The sequence below is a fragment of the Miniopterus natalensis genome, chromosome 6 (assembly GCF_054644295.1).
Source record: "Miniopterus natalensis isolate mMinNat1 chromosome 6, mMinNat1.hap1, whole genome shotgun sequence".
NCBI classification, from domain to species: Eukaryota; Metazoa; Chordata; class Mammalia; order Chiroptera; family Miniopteridae; genus Miniopterus; species Miniopterus natalensis.
Genome location: NC_142086.1, coordinates 87,146,153 through 87,170,899, shown reverse-complemented (window position 1 = coordinate 87,170,899; position 24,747 = coordinate 87,146,153). Strand labels below are relative to the sequence as shown.

Here is a 24,747-nt window from a genome sequence, read left to right as displayed (position 1 = left end):
AGCAGGATGTTTTTTTGTAGAAACAGACAAGGTTTTCTAACATTTATACAGAAATAAAAAGGAACTAGAATAGCTAAAACAATTTTGAAAGAGAAAACAACATGGGAGGAGTTGCCAATCTAATGTTAAGGCCTATTACACAGCTACAACAATCAAGACTGTGCGATACTAGAAAGGATACCGGGGGACAGGCATGGAGATCAATGGAGCAGAACAGAGAACCCAGGGTCGCACCCACACAAATATGCACAACTGATTTTTGACCAACACGCAGAAGCAGCTCAGTGGAGGAAGGAGTCTTTCCAACCGGCTGACGCAATTGACACTCACAGGCAGAAAAACGAGCCTTGCGGTTTATATAAAAATTAATGCGAAATGGACCACAGGCGTAAAATATAAAACTATAGCGCTTTTAGAAAAAGGTAGGGGGGAATCTTCAGGATCTTGGGCTGGGCAGGGCGTCCTTAGACGTCTTAGACTTGACGCCCCGCCCGCAGAAGGAAACACCGCTAAGCGGGACTTGGTCAAAATGGAAACGTCTGTTCTGAGAAAGACGGTGCTGGGAGCAGGAAGAAACAAGCTCCCGCCCCGGGGAAAGTATTCGCGGACCTCGCATCTCACAAGGACTTGAATCTAGAACATGAAGACAACTGTCGGAACTCAACGGTCAAACCCAAAACGGCCCAATTTGAAAATGGGAGGCGCGCGTGGAGGGAAAACAAGGGCACGAAAGGGGACCGAGCATCCTTCGCCCTGAGGAGACGCAGACGAACACCAGAGACGGGTCACTGCACGTTTATCAGAGGCTAAAGCCAGAAACAGTGCCCGCCTCACAGGCTGCAGGCGGTGTGGAGAAACTGGATCACACGCACGGCTGGCGGGGCTGTAAAACGGCACCGCCGCTGGGGATGCTTGGCAGCTTCTTAAAATTTCTAAAGATGCAACTACCATGTGACTTAGCAAATGCACCCCGGGGCAGGGCCATGGAAGCTGATATTTACACAAAGGCCTGGACGGGATGTTCCAAACAGCTTTATCTGTAATAGCCCCAAACTGGGGGCAACGCAGGTGCCCTTCGGTGGGAGAACAGACAAGCAAACTGTGGTTCCCCCGGAACACAACTCAGGAAGAAACGGAACGGGACTGTCGCTGCACGCAGCCCCCTGGGCGAACTCCCAGAGAAGGGTGCCGAGTGGAGAAAGCCGACCGCGCCATCACCTACCGGATGACGGCACGGACGGGACACTCCTGAGATGACACGAGTGCAGAAACTGGGAACAAATTCGCGATGGCCAGGGGATCAAGGAGCTGGTGGGCATGGAAGGGACTTGGTGTGGCTATAAAAGGGCATCGTGAGGGGCCCTGTGGGATGGAACATTCTGTACCTGGACCAGATCGGCGTCAACGGCCTGACTGACCATTGTGGGAAATGAGTAAAGGCGACCTGGGCTCTGTCTGTACTTTTCCTTATAACTGTGTGTGAATCTTCAATTATTTTAAAATAAAAAGTTTAATAAAACATTTTATAGGCAGAATGGAAGAAAAAAGTGAAGCAGGGCTTTTCCTTTGGACTTGGGAGGTGGGATCCTTGGAGCATTACAGGATTTGAATGCCTACATTTAATATCCAGCCCAAGCAGTAACAACACTTTCCGCACACCGTGTCTCCTCCCGGCGCAGGCCAAGGGGCAGACATTGGCATGCTGGTCCACGCACCACCTACACCTCCGCCCATGTGCCCCCGTGCCACGTGTTCAGTTGGGCGCCATCGCCAAGGTCGCATGCTCACACTGCCCATGTAGGTGAAGGCCTCTCTTGAGACAGTGCGCGGCCTGCTTGCTTTTCACGAGGACCGGGGCAAAAATGCCAGCCCCACCCACACATCCATGCACAGAGCCCGTCAGGAAGAGGAGCCTCCCGCCCGCCTCACCATGCAATTCCTGCAGCGGCCACTGTTTCCTCCCAGTGGGTTCCGGGACTTGAAAACAAGCTGTGATTTGACTTGTGCAAAGCACTCCGACGGCCCGCGACGAGCGCTGTTTGCGTTAGCTCTTGTTATTGTTGTTATTATGACATCACTAAGTGCTGCTGTCTGCCCACAGGTGCTATTATATCACCGAGGGTCACTGACAGCCCTTTATTGCCTCCAGTGCCTTCCCCGGTGAGTTCCGGGTCCCTGGGGGTGACAGGCTGAGTCTGGGGGCACCACCTCCAGAACCCTGCCTGCAGGGTCAGAACTGCGCCCTTTAGTCCCCCAGCGCCTCTGGAACCCTCAGAGAGCCCCAAACCCCTGGATTTAGGGGCAACAGCTGTTTTCAATGGCAAAGGTTAGTCACTCCCAATTACTGTGGCCAAACCACACCCTATCAGGAAAAACTGACAGTATGTAGGACCCTTCCTGCTCCCCTACTTTGCTCTCTCCTATGCTGCGTGGCACACATGGAATTTTAAAAATTAATGTGCATTCAGGTAATGTCGCTCCGAGAATTTCTCAACAGCTTTAAGACTAGCCGGCAGCAGCCAGGGGCGCTGGCAACTCAGGGATGGATGTGACTGGGTGTGCGGGGTCCCTGTGGACCCCGCTGTTTTAGGAAATCCAGAGGATGGAGATGAGACTCTGAGAGACTGGACGTCAGCACGAACTACTTCAGACCCACACGGACGGAGGCCGAGGTGGGCCAGCTGACGCTCACGGGCCACTCACATGTCCTCCAGAGGAAACTGCTCCTTGAGCACAGCTGGCCTATTATCTTGAGTGTCCCCGAGTCTGGGCATAGGGCAGACTTCAAGGGCGCCAATGCCAGCTCACTGTGATGGGCGCTCAGGCACTGATAGTTTTAACAAAGGCAAAAGATTTACACCACCAACCATAGAGGTTTCGGTGGGTTCGGCGTCAGCCTCTTCAGGTTTGGGCTGCTGTTCACCCAGTCACACCTGGACTGGCCAAAATTAGATGGTCTGGGGGCTTGTCTGGCTGGCCTCTCAGGTGACAGGCACTGACGGGCAAATGCTGGGGCTGGCAGAGTGTCTCACGTATTACAGAAGAGTTTAACTTAGTGCCTGGGCTATCCGGGAGGCTGGCAGAAGCTGGGTCCCATTTTTAGGATGCTGCCCAATCAGCCCAGCTTCAGGCCATGAATCTGTGCTTGGTGGCCTCAGGACCTGCTCCCAGGAACAGAACCAAGGGGACTGGAACCACCTAACCCTGGGAGATGACTACAGAGTGGCCTCTGGGGTTCATGGGCAGGATAGAGCCCGTGGGTGGCAGGACAGGCCCCCTCCCCGCGGTGTTTACCCAGCTGTACTCACGAGTGCCCAGGGCAGAGTCTCCTGGAGGCCTGCACTTCCCGATGCCCAGAGGCTGGGCCCTGACTCCGCCTCGGGCTGCTGCAGATAGTTCAAGGAACCTGCCTCTGCCTCTCCCACCCCTTCCAGGAATTGTTTACTTGCTTCATGGAATCCCGAGTCTCCCAGCGCAGTGACGTGAAATCTGCTTTAACTGATCTGCACGGAAGCTCGACCTGCGATTCCTGCTCTGGAGACGAGTTGAACATGATGTACTCCCGCGGGTGCCCGGCCCGCTGCTCGCCCGTTTCATCTCGTGCCGAATGGAGCAGTAACACGCGCCCGCCATTCCTTTCATCCTCTGCACACCTCAGCTGGCTGGGATGCCCACCTTTCTCCCCGGGGCAAACGGGCGCGATCCTAGCCCTAGCCACCCCTGGGCCCCACCGGCACCCAGAGGGAAGATGCACAGATGTCAGCACAGGCATCTGAACCCACGCTTTTGACCCCCAATGGTGCGATGAGAGACACCCGTGGGCATGCCGGAGGTGCCTTGGAGTTCACCATTGGTCCCCCCCCATATGTGGCTAACTGTGGCCCACACACTGTTGTGTTTTGATGCCGTTAATACAATGCCCCGAGCGGCGATGTCTCTCACCTTATCAGTCACCCAAAGCGACAGAGCGAGCTGCTGAGCATCCTCCGGGAAGCACGCTCCTAGCAGATGCTCTCCCAGAGCGTTAAACCAAAACACTGCCACCCTTCAGGAAGGGGCATCTGACTCTGCACCATGGACAACAACCCACACTGCTTGGCTCCACAGAGACCAACTCCTGATTGGGGGTGCATTGATTTCTGTTCTTCCCAGGGCTCTGCCTAGGAAGGGCAGGAGGGGGACTCCCCATTTGTCCCTCTCTGCTCCTTCTTGGGGTGTCACTGTCTCCAGGGGTGCAAGAGGGGAGAACTCACCTGTTGCATTCCTGCTCTCCCGGCCCCTCCAGCCAGTCGAGGATGTCCTGGCCCAGGGCACAGTCATCGGTAATTCACTGTTTATGAACGTCATAAAATAGACGTGCAGAGTGAGGCTGTTTCCTTTATAACCCAGGAGCACAATAAAGTTATATGGTCAACAGTGACCTCGCCTCGCTCCTTAAAGGCACAAGAGCCCTTCCCGTGGTCTGTCCTACCGAGAAATCACTCGTGTTTATCAGCAGCCAGAGGGACAGATGTCCCAGATGAGTTGTGGGGGGACCCTGACGAGATGCTGTCAGCCATTCCGATGTAACAAAGAAAGCAAAGTAGATCAAAAGACCCTGATGAGCATATCCGAGATTTTGGAGGGTGTTTCGTACCCGTCTGGGTCGCTCCCTAGGGGCAGGAATTGGATGGTCTGGTTTTGGAGAGGGGACCTTCATGCTCTGCGTAGTTTAAGGTTGATTTCGGATGTCTGGGTACAATTCCCCCCATGCCCTCCTTTCCGCCGTAGGCTTAGTCTGCAAGTAGGAGAATGCCTGGCAGGGGAGTAGCCTCTGGGACAGTGACAAATTTTCCTTTATTGTTTTACAGGTTGCAATAGCCATAACAATCTTTTTTTTTTTTTTTTCCTCCTTGGTGCCCTTGGCCGGAATCGAACCCGGAACCCTTCAGTCTGCAGGCCAACGCTCTAACCACTGAGCCAAACTGGCTAGGGCAACCATAACAATCTTTATTGTGCTCTTATTATGTTCCAGCCGCTGCCCTAAGTGATCTGCATATATCGATCATTTAATTATCCTTATGACCGAAGTGGCTGCATGATCTAGAGATAAGGCCAAGTCACAACACGGCCAAGTCACGTTCCCATTTACTGCTGCAAAGATGGGACAGCCACACACTCACCCCGGGAAAGGTCTTCTGCACACACTCCTCCTCTCTGAACCAGCCCCCCGCTCCCCAGGGTGTGATGAAGGCAACTCTGATGGGCAAGGACGTGGGTATGATAGTCCTTTGAGATTGCCCTGAGACGAGCCTGAGCTTGAGGCAGAGCAGGTGACTGCACATGCTGGCGGGACTTTGTCCCCGCTCTGATAGCCAGTGTAAGTCGCTGTGATAAGACTCCCCGTGGGAAAGTTTAATAGTGGTGAAGTCAAAGGGGGTCAACTCCGGTTCACCACGTCTGGGCTGTGACAGTGCGCCCAGTGACCCCACAAGACTAGTTGCAGGAAGAATTCAGTCAGGGGAAACTCTGATCCAATAAACTCATCGATTATGGTGCCGATGACCGGACTTCTGCTAAAATTATTCAAGACTGAGCCATCCGTGCAGACCAAAGGTCTCACTCCATCTGTGGACTTTACCGTGTTGCACACAACTGTAGAGGCTGGAGCAAGATAAATTAAACGAACAAACCCTAGAATGCCACAGGTATTGAAGTGAGCAAGTCGAGCCTTTAATGCCACAATTATACGCACATCCAAGGACTGAAGAAAAAGATGCCAGTAAATAGGAAACAGGTGGGGGACCCCAGAGATAAATCTATGAGTAAGATTGAAATAATAATAATAGAATTTAAAAATATATCTGAAAAATATTCATGAAGGGGCTTAGAGCAGTTTGGAGTCAGCAGAAGAGTCAGGGGAACTGAGGACAAATCAACAAAAGCTATCCAATCTGAAGAGCAGAAAGAAAAAAGATTAAAAAAAAACAGAGTCAGTCAGTTGAGGGACCACAGCAAACTTTCCAACACGTGTGCGATTAGGGTCTCAGAGGAAAGCTGGGATAGAATGGTGCCTAAAATACATTTAAGGAGACAATAGCTGAACATTTTACGAATTTGGTGAAAAGACACATTTATGGACCACAGAAACTCAGTGAATATTAAGCAGAATAAACTGAAAGAAAACCAGGGCTACAGATATCAGGGTCGAACTGCTGCAACCAACCATAAAGGCAAAGCACCCTGAAAGCAGCCGGGGGAAGGACACGTCCCGGGGCAGGGAACCACGAAGCCGTAAAAGCTGACTTCTCATCGGGAGTCGTGCAGGCCAGAATAAAACGAATCAGCCCCTTAAACTCCTCTACAAAACAAAACCGTGAGCGCAGAATCCTATACCCTGAAAAAGCATCTCCCAAAAGAAAGACAAAATAAAAATGCGCTCAGAGAAGAGGCTGTGGAGCTAGTCCCCAGCGGCTCTGCAGGCAAATGCTAAAATCAGAGAGGAGTCCTTCAGGCTGAAGGGATGTAACACTAGTTAGAAGGTGGGGTCCACAGGAAGAAATAAACGCCCCCAAAATGGCCAACATGTGTGACTATAAAAAATCATCTTTGTGTTTCTTTCCGTAAGTTCTTCAGAAGACAACTGGCCGTTTAAAGCAAAAATCATACTATTGCATCACGGAGTTTACAATGTATGTAGACTGTCTTAGTCTGTTTGGGCTGCTCTAACAGAATTTCTGTTTATAAAACAACAGAAATTTATTTTGCACAGTTCTGGAGGCTGGAAGCCCAAGATCAAGGTGCCTGCGGATTCGGCGTCTGGCGAGGGCCCTCTCCTGGTTCGTGGACGGCTGTCTTTCCACTGTCCTCACAGACGGGAGGGGTGGAGGCAGTTTCTGGGGTCTCTCTTATTAGGGCACTAATCCCACTCACGAGGGCTCTGCCCTCATGACTTAGTGACCTTCCAAAGCCCGCCCCAACACCATCACATTGGGGGTTAGGATTTCAACATATGAGTTTTGGGGGACATTCAGTCTATAGCACAGATGTAAAATATATGGGAGCAACAGCTCAAGGTTATGGGGGGGTATGTAAAATTATACTACTGCAAAGTCCTTACTTTTAATGTGAAATGGTACAAAATTATGATTTAAAAATGGGCAAAAGATTTAAAAAGACACTTCAGTAAAGGAAGACATACGGATGGCAAGTGAGCATAGGAAAAGATGCTTAACATCCTCTCTTACTAGGGAATTGCGAATTAAAACAGCGACGAGATCCCACTGCACACCTACTAAGATAGTGAAAACGCAAAACACTGACAACGCTAAGCGCTGGTGAGGCCGTGGAGTGGCAGGAACTCTCATTCACCGCTGGGGGGAAGGCGAAGTGGTGCAGCCTCTTTGCAGGACAGCTTGGTGGTTTCTTACAAAGCTAAACCTACTCTTACCACGCCATCCAGCAACCGCGCTCCTTGGTATTTACCCAAAGGAGCCGAAAACTTATGTCCACACAAAACCCTGCACATGTTTACAGCAGCGTTATCTGTAATCGCCGAAACGTGGAAGCAAAAAAGATGCTCTTCGGGGGGCGATGGATACACTGTGGTTCATCCAGACAGGGGAATATTATTTAACAATAAAAAGAAATGAGCTACGAAGCCATGAGAAGGAATGGAGGAAGCTTGAATGTGTATTATTCAGTGAAAGAAGTCAACACATGCTGTACGATTCCAACGCTATGACATCCTGGGACAGGCAGAGCTCCAGAAGCAGTAGAAAGGGCCGTGGTTGCCGGGGCCTTGGGGGGAAGAGGGAGGAGTGGGCAGAGCACAGAGGATTTTGGGGGCAGTGAACTACTTTGTATGATATTATAGTGGCGGATGTGGGCACATGTCATTATGCTTTATCTATCAAACCCACAGAATGTGCAACGCAAAGTGTGAACCCTAATGTAAGCCATAGGTCTTGGTTGCTAATAATGTATCAATGTCGGCTCATTGATCGTAATTCTAACGCAGCATGTTGATGGCGAGAGAGGCTGGCGTGAGCTTGTGGGGAGGGAACGTACGGGAGCGCTCTGCACTTTTTACTTAGTTTTGCTGTGGACCTAAACTGCTCTAAAAAATGAAGCCTACAACTTAAAACGAGTTAAGGATGCATCGTGTAAATCCTAGGACAACCAGCTACAACGGAAAACAATGCTAAAAAGTGTAGCTAAACAGCCCATAGAAGGAATAACGTGGAATACAGAGTCCAGACGATCAGCCTTATGACAAAAATGCAAACATGGGTCTATACGAAGAAATGAAGAAAAAACGTAACTGACTGTAAAGAGCAAAACACGATACCAGTGTATTGGGAGTTTTCTACGTTGCGCAGAGAATGAGGTGGGAGAAACGGAGGCCGCAGTCGTAAGATTCTCACGCTGCTGAGAAGTGGTGCGATATAGTTTAAAGACGGTGATAAGTTGATGACACATATTGTAAAACCAAGAGCAACCACAAAGAAATACAATGAAGACCATAAACCGAGAGTAGAGAAAAAAATGGAATTAAAAAAATGTTCATGGGAGACAAGATGGCGGCGCAGGAAACAGCTGCCCCCGCCGCCTCCCGCAACCACGTCAAAATTACAACTAAAATCCAGAACCACCGTCACTCAGAGCCTCCTGAGACCTGGCTGCACAGAAGCCCCACAGCCAGGGAGCTGAAGCAGCACCGAGACGGTAGGAGGGGCGCAGACGCGGGCGGATCGGGCTGAATCCCAGAGACGTGGCCGCGGGCCCACACCCGGTGACGTGGGTAAACCCGGGAGGGCATCTCGGCGGGGGAGGTTTCCCAGAGGAGTGAGGGGTCCCAGCCCCCCAGCAGGCCCCCAGCCCAGGGCTCCAGGGCCAGGAAGAGACGTCCCCACAACTCCGGGCTGTGAACCCAGCGGGGACTGTCCCTGAGGGTCGCGGAGGCCGCGGGAGCCCCAGCAGCTCCTCTAAAGGGCCCGGCGCGGACTCACTCGGACGCTCCCTCTGAGCCCAGCGCCGGGCAGCAGCCTGGAAGGACCCGGACACTCAGGGAGGGACTAACCTGCCTGAGGTCCGGGAGAGAGGCGGAGGGCAGCTTCCTCCCGGGCAGAAGAGCTGGCGGAGGCCATGGCTCCTTGGCGAGTCCTCCCCGCACAGCCGGCAGGCAGGCGCCATGTTTGAGTCGCCAGCACCTGACTCACACCTGTGGCCCCGCCCCGTGATTCCCAGAGGCCCCGCCCCCCCCACCTGCAGCTCATCCAGGCCACTTCCAGGGGCTTTTCTGTGCAAGTGGCCTCTCCAGCCTCATGCTTAGGACTTTCCTAAAATCTCTCAAACAAGCAGCAGCTGCCCCATGCGGCTTGATAAGCGGCCCCAGGCCTGGCACTAGCGGCAGCTGCATTGGCTCATAGCTGGGCCTCTCCTGGGCACCTCCAAGCCCAGCACAAGGAGCAGCCAACTACGGTTTGCTGTGTAGCTCATGCTGGGGGGCCCTGGGCAAGGCACTGGCACAGGCTGACTTTACACTTCCAGGGAGGCCCCAGAGACAGTGCACCTGGTGGTCAGACTCGACCACACTGGATTACAACCCTACCACATCCACGAGTGACACTCAAGGGGTGCACTTGGTGAACCAAAGCTCCACTGAAGTAAATCCTGCTCCATAGGGGTGTCTCCAGCACAGCAGCTCTCTGGCTGTAGTTGCAGCTGGTCCTCACAGCCGATTGGCCTGGGGGTCAATTCCTCCCAGTGACACCAACAGCAACCAAGGCTCAACTACAACAGGACAGTGCACACAGCCCACACAGGGGAGCACCTAGAAGGCCCAGCTCAGGGGACTGGGGAGGCTGAGCCACTGAACCCTACAGGACACCTACTACACACAGCCACTCTACCAATTCCAGAAGACATAAGAGCTCTACCTAATACTTAGAAACAAACACCTGGAAGCATCCAAAATGTGGAGGCAAAGAAACATGTCACAAAGGAAAAAAACAGAAGAAATCTCTAGAAGAGGAACTAAATGAAATAGATCCAAGAAAGCTCACAGATACAGAGTTCAGAATTTTGTTTATGAGGATGCTCAACCATATGAGTAAGAGTTTTATGAAAATAACTGAGAAAATTGATGACATAATAAAGGACCAATTTGAAATGAAGGCTACACAAACTGAAATGAAGAATAATTTACAGGGAATCAACAGTAGAGTAGAGGACACTGAGAATCAAATCATCAATTTGGAACATGAGGAAACAAAAAACACCCAACCAGAAGAGCAAAAAAAAAAAAAAAGAATCCAGAATATGAAGATAGTACAAGGAGCCTCTGGGACAACTTCAAGAGGCCCAACATTCATATTATTGGGATGCCAGAAGAAAGAGAGCAAGAAACTGAAAACCTATTTGAAAAAATAATTACAGAAAACTTCCCCTACCTGGCGAAAGAAATAGACTTACAAGTCCAGGAAGCACAGAGGGTCCCAAATAAGAGGAACCCAAAGAGGCCCACAGCAAGACACATCATCATTAAAATGCCAAAGGTCAAAGACAAAGAGAGAGTCTTAAAAGCAGCAAGAGAAAAGCAATTAGTTACCTACAAGGAAGCACTCATATGACTGTCAGCTGATTTCTCAACAGAAACCTTGCAGGCCAGAAGGGAGTGGCAAGAAATATTCAAAGTGATGAAAAACATGGAACTACAATCAAGATTGCTCTACCCAGCAAAGCTATCATTTAGAATCGAAGGTGAGATAAAGAGCTTCACAGATAAGAAAAAGCTAAAGGAGTTCATCACCACCAGACCAGCACTACAGGAAAAGTTGAAGGGTCTTCTTTAAGAAGAAGCTAATGAACAAAAGAACCTGATGAACTAAATAGATCTAGAGACATTGACGCAGGCAACAGACGATCATATTTCAGAGGAAAGAGGGAAGGGGGGTGGAGGGTGGGAAGAGATAACCAAAGAAGTTCTATGCATATATGCATATCCCATGGACACAGTCCATAACGGGGTGAAGGCCTGGGGAGGGGGAGAGAAAGAGGTGGAGGGGGTCAACTGGGGGGAAAAAATGGGACATCTGTAATACTTTCAACAATAAAGATAAAAAAAAAAAATCTAAAAAACCAAAAATAAATAAATAAATAAATAAATAAATAAATAAAGTTCATTATCCAAAAGATCTAAGAAAGAGAAAAACATCAAAAAAGAATGAATGAGACAGGTAGAATATGGGCAGCAAGGTCGTAGATTTAAACCCAACCATGTCTATAATTACATTTAGTGTAAATGGTTTAAAAACTCCACTTAAAAACAGAAACCGCCAGAATTGATAAAAGCTGCCTGTAAGAAATCCACTTCAAGTATAAAGACACAGATATACTAAAAGTAAAAAGATGGAAAGGGTTATAACATTTGAGCACTATGCATGAGCAAGCTGGAGCGGCTACGTTAATATGAGATAAAGAAGACTTTAAAACAAGGAATAGTACCAAGGGAAAAGGGCACATTTTGTAAAGATAAAGGGGTAGATCCATCAAGAAGACACAACAATCCTAAATAATTACGTACCCAATAACAGAAATTGAAAATGCATGAAGCGAGCCCGGCCGGGCGTGGCTCAGCGGCTGAGCGTTGACCTAGGATCCAGGAGATGGCGGTTCGATGCCCGGTCAGGGCACATGCCCGGGTTGCGGGCTCGATCCCCAGTGGGGGGCGTGCAGGAGGCAGCTGGTCAATGACGACTTTCATCACTGATGTTTCTCTCTCTCTCTCTCCCTCTCCCTTCCTCTCTCTGAAATCAATAAATTTAAAAAAGAAAAGAAAATGCATGAAGCCCAAACTGAGAGAACTGAGAAAAGAAATAAGCGCATCCCCAATATAGTGGATATTTCGATCTCATATTTCAGTAATCGGCAGAACAAGTAGACAAAAAATAGTAAAGATATAGGAAGCTTGACCTAATTGATATTTCTAGAAGATTCCTTCCAATAACAGCAGAATACACATTCTTTCCAAGAGTGCCTGGAACAGTTACCAAGATACACCATGTATCTCAATAAATTAAAAAAAGACTGAAGTTATAGGTTTACTTTTGATCACAACAGAATGAATAGAAATCAGCAACAGAAAGATAATTGGAAAATACCCAAATATTTGAATATTACACAATATACTTCTAAATAACAAATGGAGTGGAGAAGGAACCACCAGGTAGATTAGAAAATATTTTGAGCTGAATAAAGTTGAAAACACAATACACCCAAATTTATGAGATATAGCTCAAATACGTGTAGAGGGAAATCTCTAGTTTTAAATTATTATAAAGAGAAAGATCTAAAATCAATGATCTAAGCTTCCACCTTTATCAGGTAGGAAAAAAAGAGAAAACTGGACCTGGCGCAAAAGAGGAGAAACCAATGAAACAGGAGACAAGTAGAGAAAACCAATGAAACCAAAGCTGGCTCTTTCAAAACAGGAATTGGTAAAATGTATAGGTCTCTGGTTAGACCTCTTAACTCCAAAAGGGAGAAGACGTGAGTTATGAGGATCTTGGAAGCGAGGACTTCACTGTAATCCCATGGACATAAAGAGGGTCACAAGGACATATTTCAAACTACATCATGCCAATAAATTCTCAGGTGAAATAGACACAACCTCTTAAAATGAATCCCCAAATAAGAACAAAACCTGAATATGCTTATCTATTAAAGAAATTGAGCTCATAATTTAAAACCTTCCCACAAAGAAACTCCAAGCACAGAGGGATTCACTGGGTATTCTATCCACTAGAAATAAGGCCAACTCTATACAAACTCTCCCGGAAAACACATGCAGAGGCCCCGGAACGCTTCCCGACTCATTTTATGAGGCCAGATGAACATACTATAAAAACAGAAAACTATGGACCAATATCCCTTATAAACTTTGCAAAATATTTGCAAATTGGATCCAGAACAGAAAGAAAATGTACCATGGCCAAGGGGAGTTTGTACTAGGAATGCAAGATTAGTTTAACGATTTAGAATAAATCAGTAAAATTCATTACTAACAGGATGGAGGGAAAAGAACATGATCCTCCCAATACAGGCTGAAAAAGCACTTGACAGAATTCAACACCAATTTATAACGAAAACTCTCAACAAATCAGGAATAGAAAGAAAAAACAAACACCTCTCAACCTAGTAAAGGACCCCTGAAGAAAATTACAGCTAACGCCATAATTGATGGTGACAGACTCCACACATTCCCTCTATGATTGAGAACAGAGCAAGAATCTCCACTCTCACACCTCCCCGTCTTCGATGGCACTAGATATCCTAGCTAGTACAATAAGGCAAGAAAAAGAAATAAAAGGCATCCAGGTTTAAAAGCAAGAAGCATTCTCTATATGCAGGTGTAGGAAATCATAGAAAATCTACAAAAAGGCTTTGGACCTAATAAGTGATAGTTTAGCTAGTTCAATATACAATTCCAATTATAGTTCTGTAAACTAAAAACTATTAGAAGTTAAAAATGTAAAAAAACCTATTGACAATAGCATTAAAAATATGAAATACTTAGTAATAAATTTATCAACATATATTTAAGAACTTCACCCTGACAACTATAACCCAATACCGTATGCATGAATCAGAAGACTGGACATGAAGACAGTAATTGTTCTATATATTTAATACAATTTCCATCGAGATCCCGGTAGACTTTTTTTGGTAGCAACTGAATGACTGATTCTAAAATTTTATTTGAATATAAACGGAACCCCGGAATAAGCAAAACGTTTTTGAAAAAGAAGAGACTTAGTATAAATCTGCAGTTATCAAGACAGCGTGGCATTCGTTTTATCTGATACTTTTGAGAAGACAAATCTCAGCGACAGTGTCAGAAAGCAGGTCTGTTGCTGACAGAAACCAGGAGCAGAGGGAGGGGTTAACGAGAGGGGGCACCAGAGACCTTTTTCGGGTGGTGTAAATGTTCTGTGTCTTTGTTTTGGTGGCAGTCACCGGGGCGTATAAATTTTCCAAAGGTCATCAAAATATACTCTCCAATAGGAACATTTTATTATGCATAAGGCATACATAAGGAAGGGTGATAAAAGGTCCAAGAGGAAATGGGATTTTAACAAAACAGCTCCACTGGCTGAGACATCCTGAGGGCTGCGGGCTGCAGATGGCCCACCCTTGTGGCTCACGGTCTAAATGGGTGGGACAGGCACTGACCTCAGGGGGACAAGAGGGGCCTGTCGGCCAGTGTCTGCTAAGTCCTTGGGGAGAGGGCGGGGTCCCTGAGGAGCAGGCCGGGAGAGTATCAGGCTGTCTGCAGCCGCGTATGGCTTCAGATCCTGGGATAGCACCGGGCTTTAGATGCTAGTGCGTAACTAACACGCATTCATCACACGGGTAGCCGGGAGCTTTCTTCTGTTTCTTTTAATTTTTAAAACGATAGCAGGGCCTTACCAGAGAGCTGCTTGATGGCCACAGGCCTCACTTTGTAGGGAGTGCTGCAAGAGAGAAGACAGGTCACCGTGAGACGGTCAAAGACGCCGCGGCCATCTGGCCCCAGCGGGAAGCGCTCGGCCGAATTAGAATTCACTGGATTAGTTGTTTTTTTTTAAATTAGTTCCTTTGGCTGCAATAACCCCTGAGCCCCCGTGACGCTGACCACCTGCTGGGCAGGGGCTGGTGACCTTTGAGGGGACAACCAACAGCTCTGTAAAGAGGAAGGGGCAGCGACCTCATGAACCAGGGTCTCTCACTCTCTAACCACTGACACTGGGGTGGGTACATGTCTGTGGTGGAGCGGTCCTGTGCGTGGGGGACCCTGCCCTCTGCCCACTGGACGCCAGCAGACCCCTGCCCCCGCCTGTGAGAGCCATAGTGTCTCCAGACATGGCCAGACCACGGTACAGGGGAAGTCTGAATAGACTAACTGCAGACAAACTGTCTCAAGTGAATTCAGGGAAAACGTGGTTTCGCTCAGATCCCAGCTTATGCTGACAAGGCACTGGTTTGAGTGACGAGATCATTCTTGTCTGTGGACAAGTCAGGATGACAGGTCACCTGTCCACCTTCCCTCTGAAGCGAGCTCTGGTTAGGCCCGAGCTTGTGGGGAGATTTACAAGAATTTCGTTGGAGTCTTTAGGGAGCCAATTAGCACTGTTCCTTCCGGGGAGCCCGAAGCCCGTAATCGGGGGTGGAAGCTCCTGGTGGGTGAAATTCAGGGAGACTGATGGGCACAGCAGGAGGGGGAGGCCTGGGTGAGGCACCCAGTGCCAGCCACGGTCCCCATGGACTTTGTACCGGCCCCAGGGTTTGTTGTTTGACCTGCTCCGTGCACTGAAGCCTTGGCTGTCCTCAGGAGGACTGTGCCCTTGCCTGGGGCTGGGGGATCCTGCACCCAGCCTTGTATGAATGGCTGGCAGGCCGGCTTCTGGGGGCAGGAGGAAGAGTCCCTGGGCTCTCAGGCTGCACATACCTGGGGTGCAGTGAACCTGCAGAGGAGGTCCCAGAGCACCTATTGTGGGGAGCCCCAATATTTCCCAGCTGTCATTAGGCAGCTGAGAGCCCTCCAGTCGCTGGGTACGCGAGGGCCTGCCTGGGGCAGGCTCTTTCCTGCAGGCTCGGAACAGCTGGTGTGGCTCAGCTGATGGGACACCCCGATGACTGGATTAACACATGTCCCTTGGAGGGGGGTTCAATGAGGACCAGGAAACGCATACTGGGGGCCCGAGGGGCACCTCACACCCAATCGCACTTCTGTTCCCCACAGAGAATGCAGTTTAAGTTGCCTCGCCCAGTCGCTAGGATGAAGTAGGGACTCCCGGGGACTTGCAGGCTGCTGGGCGATCAGGTCTGGAGAGGCCCAGCTCACAGTCCTTGTACTTCCTTCCTCTGGCCACACACAGCTAGGCTTTACCGAGTGTTCACTGCTGATCCCCTCTCCCCCCCCTTTCCTCTGCCCCCCCCCCGCCCCCCGGTGCAGTGAGGAGCCCTGGGGAAAGGACTTCATCAATACCAGGATTCATTCCAGTAGGAAGATGCCAACTGTCCCCCAGGGGCTCTGGTCAGGGGATGTCCTGCTCCCCTTCCTGAGGTGGACGGGGGTGGCAGTTAACACAGGGTCCTGGCTCCACTACTTGTCACTCAGCCCCCGTGCCTCAGTTTCCCCATCTGTGAAATGGTGACAACAGCAGTGCGTGCTCACAGGGCTCTTGCTGAGAACTGGGTGCGGAGCCCCGGGAAGGCTCCTGGCAGGTATATAATTGTAACCATCTCGGTCAGGAAATAGCGAGTGAAGCTTCCTTCATGGTCCCTCCCACCCCGCCCTCCCATCTTCGGTTTAAATTCAGATTTCTACAGCAGTAAATTAGGGCAACAGCCGCAGAGATCCTCACGTGGGTGTGGAGAAGAGTCAGAGACACTGCGGGAACAGGATGGGACGAAGCCGCCAGCTTACCGTTCGGAATTTGCGGGCATGGTGGGGTCGATGGAGACCATGGCATCGTCTGTGGTCAGCAGAGAGATGGTCGTGTTCCTGGAAGACATGCCAAGTCAGAGCCTTCACCCGTGACGGTCTCACTGGGCGCACTGGGCCTCGCGTGAGAGTGGAGCCGGGAAACACGAGAGCACGAGGACCGGGGCCTGGCCGTCCAGGCCGAAGGGCCGTCCCTCCTACCGGGCGCTCCACGTGTAAGGGAAGTGGAGGGGCGAGTAATCCTGAGTGCTTGGTGGACTTTCAAGTAATTTAAATGGGAATTAGAGAGAGAGTGATTGATGGAGCTGGGAGATTAAATAACACTGAGATGAATGGAAATAAAGAGTGTCGGCTGGTGTATGCCTTTCCGCCTCATTCCTTTGGGGGGCCACCTAAACAGCTGATGTGGATAAACTGAGTCTTCCTCCAACCTCTCATCCCGGGGGCCCTCCCGTGAGCGGTGCTGCCTGGACCACACTATGTGAACCGTCTCATCTTCAGTGGTGTGTTTTTAAAATCTGCGCAATGGGGGTGACACTCAAATCTCAGGGTTGTTCTAAGGAATAATATGCATATATTTCTTAGCACAACGCTTACTTAACAAAAGATGCCCCCCTCTGTGGGCTTTTTTGCTGCTACAAACTGCCTGCCCTTTGCTGTAATCTCAACTCCAGAATCCCTGTCCCACCGGCCTGTGAATGATTCCCAGGGTCCTTCTCGCTCACCTTCCCTGACCCGGATTCTGGCTTAAGGGCCACGGTCATGCCAGAGCTACTCCTGATCACTCTATAATCGAAACGCTATGGTAGAAAATCCACTTGATCTAATAAACTGCTGATTTGGGAAAGTAATTTTTATGGAATTCTGATGATTCTATAAGGTGGATAACTGGTCTTTTCAATTCATTTCTGAAGTCAGTCTTTCCCCAAATATTGATCTGTGATGACCCGCCTGAGATAGAAAAGGCACCTACCTGCTGGACCATTTGGAGATGGGGGGACCATGGCAACACAGCCACCCTCTTTCATCCTTTCTCCAAAAGCAAATGAATGAAAAATAAATGAAAGAAAAACTCTTGATGGTACTTTCTGCCTAATTCCGCCCAATGGTTTTCTCTGTGCAGACACCGGGGAGCCTGTGGGCGCCAGCGGGTTGAAACCTCCAGGGCCGAAACCTCCAGGGCTTCATTCACTGACTTGAAAGAGCTTCTGCAGCAAGGGGGGGGGCCTACTGGCCCTTCTGCTCCTCTCATCCCTCCTCCTTGGACCCACCCTCCCTGGTGCCTTCCCATCCAGGTGAACTGAAAAGACAGGGAGGCAGAGGCACCCTCAGGCAGGTCCAGGCCGGGCCACTCACCGAGGCAGGCCGGTGGCGATGCAGAAGAGGTCCATGATGTCGCTGGAGTTGCAGTACTTGCTGAAGACCACCTGGAAGACAGAGCAACGGGCGTGAGGAGCGGCAGGAGCCAGGTGACCCGTCTCCCTGCCGATTTCAGAGTCCTTGAGCTTCCTCTCCGGCCCCAACCCGCAGGGTTATTTTAAAAAGAAAGTAACCTTGGGCACTGGAATGTTACACATAATACATGTCATTTAGTGCATTTAGAGAGGTTGTGACAAACTTCATTCCACTGCCACTGAAAGGAGTTAGGAAACAAAGCTTCTGCCCACGTAAACGCCCCAGCAGGTGACATGTTGCCACATCCCATTATCGCGGTGTCTGACTCATGGAAGACAGCCTTGTCTTCATCCTGTCTCGTCGCAGGGGGTCCCCAATGACCTCATGAGGGCCGTTATGTCAAAAATTCTTTTTAAAAGTCTTTAGGTTAAAAAAATTGCCTTTCAGGATTGCAGGGGCTGAGGCCGCGTGAGTAATCAGAGGAAGTCACAGTGAGAAGGGACGCGACGTGAGCCACAGCCCCGGAACACAGCGTCGGGGCGCCCGCCCACCCTGCCAGGGGAGAAGGCGTTGGCATCAGCATCTTTTGCCCAAGGGGTCCCGAGTCCCTCCCTGGGGACTTGGGGTACACTGAAGGCAACGTTCTCCAAGGCTGGACAGCGCCCGGGACAGTCCACGCGGAAGCGCTATTTTCATCACAACAAACGTTTCCCTTCAGCGCTTCCCCGACCCGGGCCGTTTGCTAACCAGCAGGAGCCGGGGCTGGGGAGAGAAGCAGCCTGACCCGGGCGATGTCTCAGTGCCCAGGGCGTCATCGTCCAGCTGGTCAGTCTGCACCTTCCTCTACTGGAAATAAATACAACGAGCAGATATTTCCCCCATCTCACCAGTCCCCTCTCTAAGCGTTAGGTAAAAATCTTCGATGCACAGCACCAACAAAAAAGTGGGGTAGGGGGTTGTTGGTAAAGTGAAATTTGAAAATGAGATGTGGAGGCAGTAAGATTCACGGAAAAATAAAGATTTTGTACCACTGTCCAACTTGAGGCAAATCAGGGCTGGAGTTCATGAGTGGGCTCGGCAGGTCACCTCAAACTCTTTTGTGTGGTTTGATTGGCAGCCCGTGATATTAAAACAAGACCAGAGAAATGAGTGAGAAGGCAGAGGCCTCTCATCCCTGCATATTGATCTTCCCTCGCAGTCAGCGGGGCCTGTGAATGTCAGAGGAACCTTCAGAGGCGGCAACCCTCCCGCCTCCACCGGCACCACAGAATGACTGACACTGGGCATGAACCACAGGCCGAGCCCCGTGCTACGGGATCTCCACAAGGAAACTGAGGCACACGGAGGCACAGGAGGCTCCCACAGGCCCAGCCAATGAGTGGCAGTCAGGGCTGCATCCCGGGCCACCGCTGTCCAGTGCTCACACCTGAACACAACAGCCACAATGCCAGGTCTTTGCGTGTTATTTGACATCTACACTCAAATCAGCCACCTAGGAGTGGTGCTTGTCCCCACAGAGACTCCTTCTGTCTATTGCCTTCTCTTTCACCCCTGCCTCCATGGGCAAGACCCTAACCATTTGGAGCCTCAGTTTGCTGTTCTGTAAATGGGTTTGAGCCTATCAGCTCTGCCTGCCTTTCAGAGCCGTGATGAGAAACACGTGAGGGAACACATGTGAAAGGAGTCACTCAGAACACCTGCTGCTTGAACACAAAAGTCAATGTCACACCATCTCAGGTGCCCATGAATCTCATGGTCACTGCTGGTTCCAATGCCCTGATTCTGGACACAAGTCTTCAGGGGTCTCTGAAGTGCCAAGGGCATCCAGAATGACATCTGGCCACATTTTGTTTGGACCCCAATTCAATCTGCAGAATTTCCAGAGCTTGAGCAAAGAACATCTAACCCGGCTCCTCTGTTTCCTGGGGAGGGAGCTGCCTTTGACTCGGGAAAGTCAGGAACGGAGGCCTGGGCACTCCCCGCCCTGAACTGCACACTCACAGCTGGATGGTCGTCTGCTTGGTTGGGACTGATCAACAGCCAATCAATACGAGGAAGAGAGGCGAGTGTCACTGGAGCACACACAGGTTGGCCAGACTTTCTGGCTCAGCCCAGGGTTGGGACGGGCCTTGGCCCATCTGTGTTGCACAGCTCAATAGGTGGGGCAGTGCTCTGGTCAGGACTGCACCCAGTAGGCTGGGTGGGCACCTTTCTCACAGATGTCCTATAGGCCTGTCTTTACATTGGGGACTTAGGAGTGAGACTCAGGACCGCAGTGTCCTTGCAACAGCTCTCGGTGAGCCCCCTTCCCGCATCCATCGACCGTCCCACCCCCTACACAAACCCAGGCCTCTTGAACTGGCATAAGAACACTTCTGTTTCTTGGTACCAAAGTGCCTCGACCAATACACTTAGGAAAACAGGACTGGTAACTGTGGCACAGATGGCCAGAGGGCTGCCAGACTGGATCCAGGTGGCCTCTGGGTTAAAGACACAGGACAGGGCCATTTCTAATAGCTTGGGAGACTTCTCGATTCTGAGTCCAGAGGCCTCTTCCTGAGACACGGCTATTGATAAAGCACCAGAGCTTCTGTGTTTCCCTTTCTCCCCCCAGACACCCCACTCGGGCTCGTCGAGAGGGGGTGCCGGAAGGGGTCCCTTCAGTGCCCGTTTTGCAGTTTCACGCCGTGCTGTTTGGTGCAAGAAGGCGGGACAACGAGGCCCCAGCCTGCTGGCAGGTCCAGGTGATCCCATTTGCCCGGTGCGAGGTTAGGTGAGGTTAGGTGCGGGGTTGAGCGGGGCTCTGCGGGGACTCTGACCAGGAAGTGCAGCTGCGTGAGCTGAGCAGTGAGGGTTTGCACGGGCGTCGAGAAGGGAGAGGACACGGACTGACCAGTGAGCCGGCGGAAGGTTCTGGAGCGGAAACAGGAGTCTGATGATTCGAGCACTGACCAGGAACTAGGACACAGGCGGCGCCCACAGGGACGTGGGGGCGGCGGGGAGGGGGGTCCAGGCTTCAGCAAGACCAACAGAGGCGATGAGTGTTCACCCACAGACTGGGCAGCCCCGCCTGTGCCAGGCCTTTTCCGGAAGGTTCTTCCCCCACTGAGAGGGGCCTGGCATTGGGGCTCCTCACCTTTGGCCTGTGGGGAGAAGCCAGGGCTCATTTCTGTCACCTCCTCGCCCGTCTCGCCATGTGGTTTTCGTGAATGTGAAAGGACCCATTTTCCACTTTGAAGGGACCAGTGCAGCGAGATCCCTCTGGTGACCAGTCCTTCCATTCAGCAGCAGATTCCAGGCCGGGAGGCTGCCCAGATTGTGCCGTGCGCAGGTTTTGTGAAGCTCAGGCTCCAGCCCTGGCACCTGGGAGAGAGGGGTGGTGTGCACCACCCCCGGGGCCTCCCTCACTCCACACCCAGCCCTGGTCTGTGCATTCTGGCCCACGGGACGTGGCAGGCCCAGCACCTGCTTTCGCGCCCACCCAGCACTGACCACAGATGGCCATGGCTGCCACGCCACGTTTCCAGACGAGGCCGTGTTTGTCCGTGTGCCCAGAACCTGGGCAGGTGCTGTGTTCCACTGTTGCCAGATACCAGGTCTGGTTTTTGGAGCATGCACTTAAGGATGTCTGCTCCCTCACATACGTGACTTAAATTCACGTGTGAATTCACCCTCCTGAAAACATTTTAAAAGAAAGCTTTTTAAGAAAAGCTGGTCTGAATGTCCATCATCTGCTCTCCTTTTTCTTCTTGGCTTTGCCTTTTTAGGGTGTTTGGCCAAGGAGCTGTGGGGGGTGCACAGCCCAGAGCTGGGCCTCTGTGGTCCCAGCCTGGCTGCCGGGGGAGGGCAGGCCGCAGGGGGGCTCCGGCTGAGGCGCAGCCCGCGGGGCAGGAATGCGGGAGAAAGCACGGGTGTGGCATCCTCTCATTTGCGCTCCACACACAAAAATGACTTGTCCTTGTCTCTGCCCCATTTACCCTCGTCATTTTAGCATCTATTTAGTCCAGATGCTGTTGGCCGTGGCTGCTGAGGGCACTCTTCCGTCTGAGCAATGCGCTGCCAGGGCAGGAGGCGAGCAGAGGGACCTGAACCGCAGGGGAGAAGCCAAGCCCGTCTCCTGAGCCCCAGGCTCGCATATGCTCCCATATGCTCCACACCGGATGCAGGGGGGTGGGGGCGAAGACCCCCAGGCTAGTTTCCTGTTTCTATTTGAATAGAAATTCCTGGCAGCTGCTGAGGACGTTTCTCGCTGGGCTTGCTTGTCGGGTTCCAGTTTGGATTGGCACGAAGTCAATGACCACCAGAAATTGAGGGTTTCTCACACGGATGTTTGTGGGGCTATGTTACGAAATGCTCCCAACCCAGGGCAGATAGGACAACCGTGCGGCAATTTAGGTTTGGGCTGAGCTTTGCAGGCTGGGAACAGAGACCACCATGATCACAGGGGGGCAGTGCAGTGTGTGGGGCCGGACAGGGACGGGGTGGTCAGAGGAACAGGGGCCCTGGGATCTTCTCTGCGGAGCCAGAGACGAGTTCTCCACCAAGGAGACCATCTCACCATGCTGGTGTGGCGCTAGCTCCCTTTCAAAACCACAGAGAGCATCCGTGTTACCTCTCAAAAACATGGAAAACTGTGCCACATAAGTCACACTTTGGGGTTGGTTGTTGTCAGACATGCGGTTACGTTCATTGTCTCGCTGGTTGGGCGCACACCAACTGTGCAATTTTCGCCTCAATCGCCTTAGCAACAATTTCCACAGTGCTCCTTTGAAGTTGGAGTGACGGCTCTAGAGCAAAATTTTCCACCTTGTAATTCTTCCACAGCCTCTCCTCCGAGCGATTTTAAATGGCTACAGCTGGAGGTGAGACCTGGGGACACCGTGATACTGGGTCCTAACAGGAGCAGGGAAGGAGAGGGAAGAAAGGGACTTTTCCTGTCCCGTAAGTGGCCTTCCCGAGGAGCATGCCCGAGCTCTAAGCCTCCTTTCTCCATTAATCAGAACCGGGCACCTCTTCCAGCCACGCTCCCTTCTGGCGCCTCCTCAGTCTCTCCACACTGGCTGTGGACCTGGCCCCCCTCCAGCACCTTAAATCTCAGCATCACACTTCGTCCTAGTTTTATTTACTCGGACACCTTGATGATGAGGTTGATTCATTATCAGTATGACAATGGCATCAGAAATCTCCACCCAACCCAAATCAGGATACCGACGTCTAGAAGTAGCCACCCTGGCCTCCGAGAGATGGAATTATTTAATCAAATTGGCCATAATGATAAAGGGGCGGATCGCCAAAATCTGGGCGAACGTTAAACTGTGGTCCGGGCACCCCACACAACACTGCCCAGCAATGGGAGTGAACTGCTGATCCACACGCCAGCTACCACGGGTCTCGGGGGATCTAAGCGGAGTGAACAGAAGCCAATCCCCAAAGGTTACACAGTGTATGATTCCGTTTATATGACATTCCTGAAATGACAAAATTATAGAAATGGAGAACAGAGTAGTGTCAGCCGGGGGTTAGGGATGAGGGTGACGAGGGTGGGGAAGGAGCCAGCTCTGGTTATAAAAGGGATGGAACTGTGCTGTACTGTGACTGTGGAAGATACGAGAACCTACACATGGATGAAACTACAGAACTCAGTACACTCGCTCAAATGAGCATGTGCACAGGGCAACGTGAGTGATCTGGGGGCTCTCTTGCTCTCAGTATCCTGCTGGGGACACTGTACTGTAACTCTGCAAGATGTCACCACTGGGGGAACCTGGGGGAAGGTGCACAGATCTCTCCATGGTCTTTCTTACAAGTGTACGTAAATCTACAATTATCTCAAAATCTACAATTATCCCCAAATCTACAATTATCCCCAAGAGCCTATTTGAAATAAGGAGACTGCACCGACTCTGTCTGGGCTTGTGAGGGGACACCTTTGGAGGAATGTGTGTCCGCAGAGCCCCGGGGCAAAGCAGTTTGGCAATAAATTGGCCCTTTGACCCAGAACCCCATTTCTAGGAATTGCTCTTGAGGAAATAAAACAGCAAACAAAAGGATAAGAGCATTAAGTGTCAGGCACTGTTCTGGGTGCTTTTCATGAACCCGCGCGTCTTCACAGCGAGCCAGGCACTCCCAGGTTTACACCCTGGGATGTCGCTCTGCCGGCAAAGACGCACAGCTAGGGATGTTCCTCTTGTATTACTTATTGCATGGAATTAAGCTAAATAGTTCATAAATGACGAAATGATTGCATTTTAGTAAGTCTCCATCATGGAACATTATATAGGCATTAAAGTCATGTTTTTGAAGACTATTTAATGCTATATTGGAAATGCTGCTGGTGTGATGCTGAGTGAAAATGATCAGGATAAAAAAATTAGGTAAAAGATGCCCTGGCCAGTGTGGCTCAGTTGGTTGGACGCCCACGAGTGCACCAAAAGGTTGCCAGTTCAATTCCCGGTGGGGGGCGTGCAGGAGGGAGCAGATCAATGTTTTGCTTTCACATCAAAGTTTTTTCTCTCCCTCTCCCTCCCTCCCTAAAAAAATCAACAAAAAATCTTTATAAAATTAGCTAAAAGAAAGACACACACACATACACACACGCACGCAGGTAGGAGAAAACACCAGTGGGAGAGGCCCCGATATGCTAGCGGCCCCCTCTGTGGGCGTGATAACGGGCTGTTTCATTTCCCTTTCCTACTGCTCCGCATTTTCCACATGCTCTGCAATGAATATGCACGGCTTCTACAGGCTTCTACAGCCGAGAAAGTGTTATCTGCTTCTAGCAGGGAGGCTCGGAATTGATAACAGAACTAGCTTAGGCACGCTCCCCCTAATAGCTGCTGCGTTCACTTCCATAAAATCCTTATGCGAGAAAGCAGGTCTTTACC

General features: G+C 50.7%; 1 protein-coding gene across 1 annotated transcript in view; it reads right to left on the bottom strand.

Annotated features, from left to right (window-relative positions):
- Positions 1-24,747, bottom strand: part of PDE9A (phosphodiesterase 9A) — a 69,630-nt gene that overhangs the window by 32,138 nt on the left and 12,745 nt on the right. The window contains exons 2-4 of the mRNA XM_087817836.1: positions 17,825-17,895; positions 16,451-16,528; positions 14,452-14,495 (exon numbers count right to left, since the gene is read on the bottom strand). Of these exons, the coding sequence (XP_087673962.1) occupies positions 14,452-14,495; positions 16,451-16,528; positions 17,825-17,895 (193 nt within the window). The remainder of the gene's footprint in view (positions 1-14,451; positions 14,496-16,450; positions 16,529-17,824; positions 17,896-24,747) is intronic.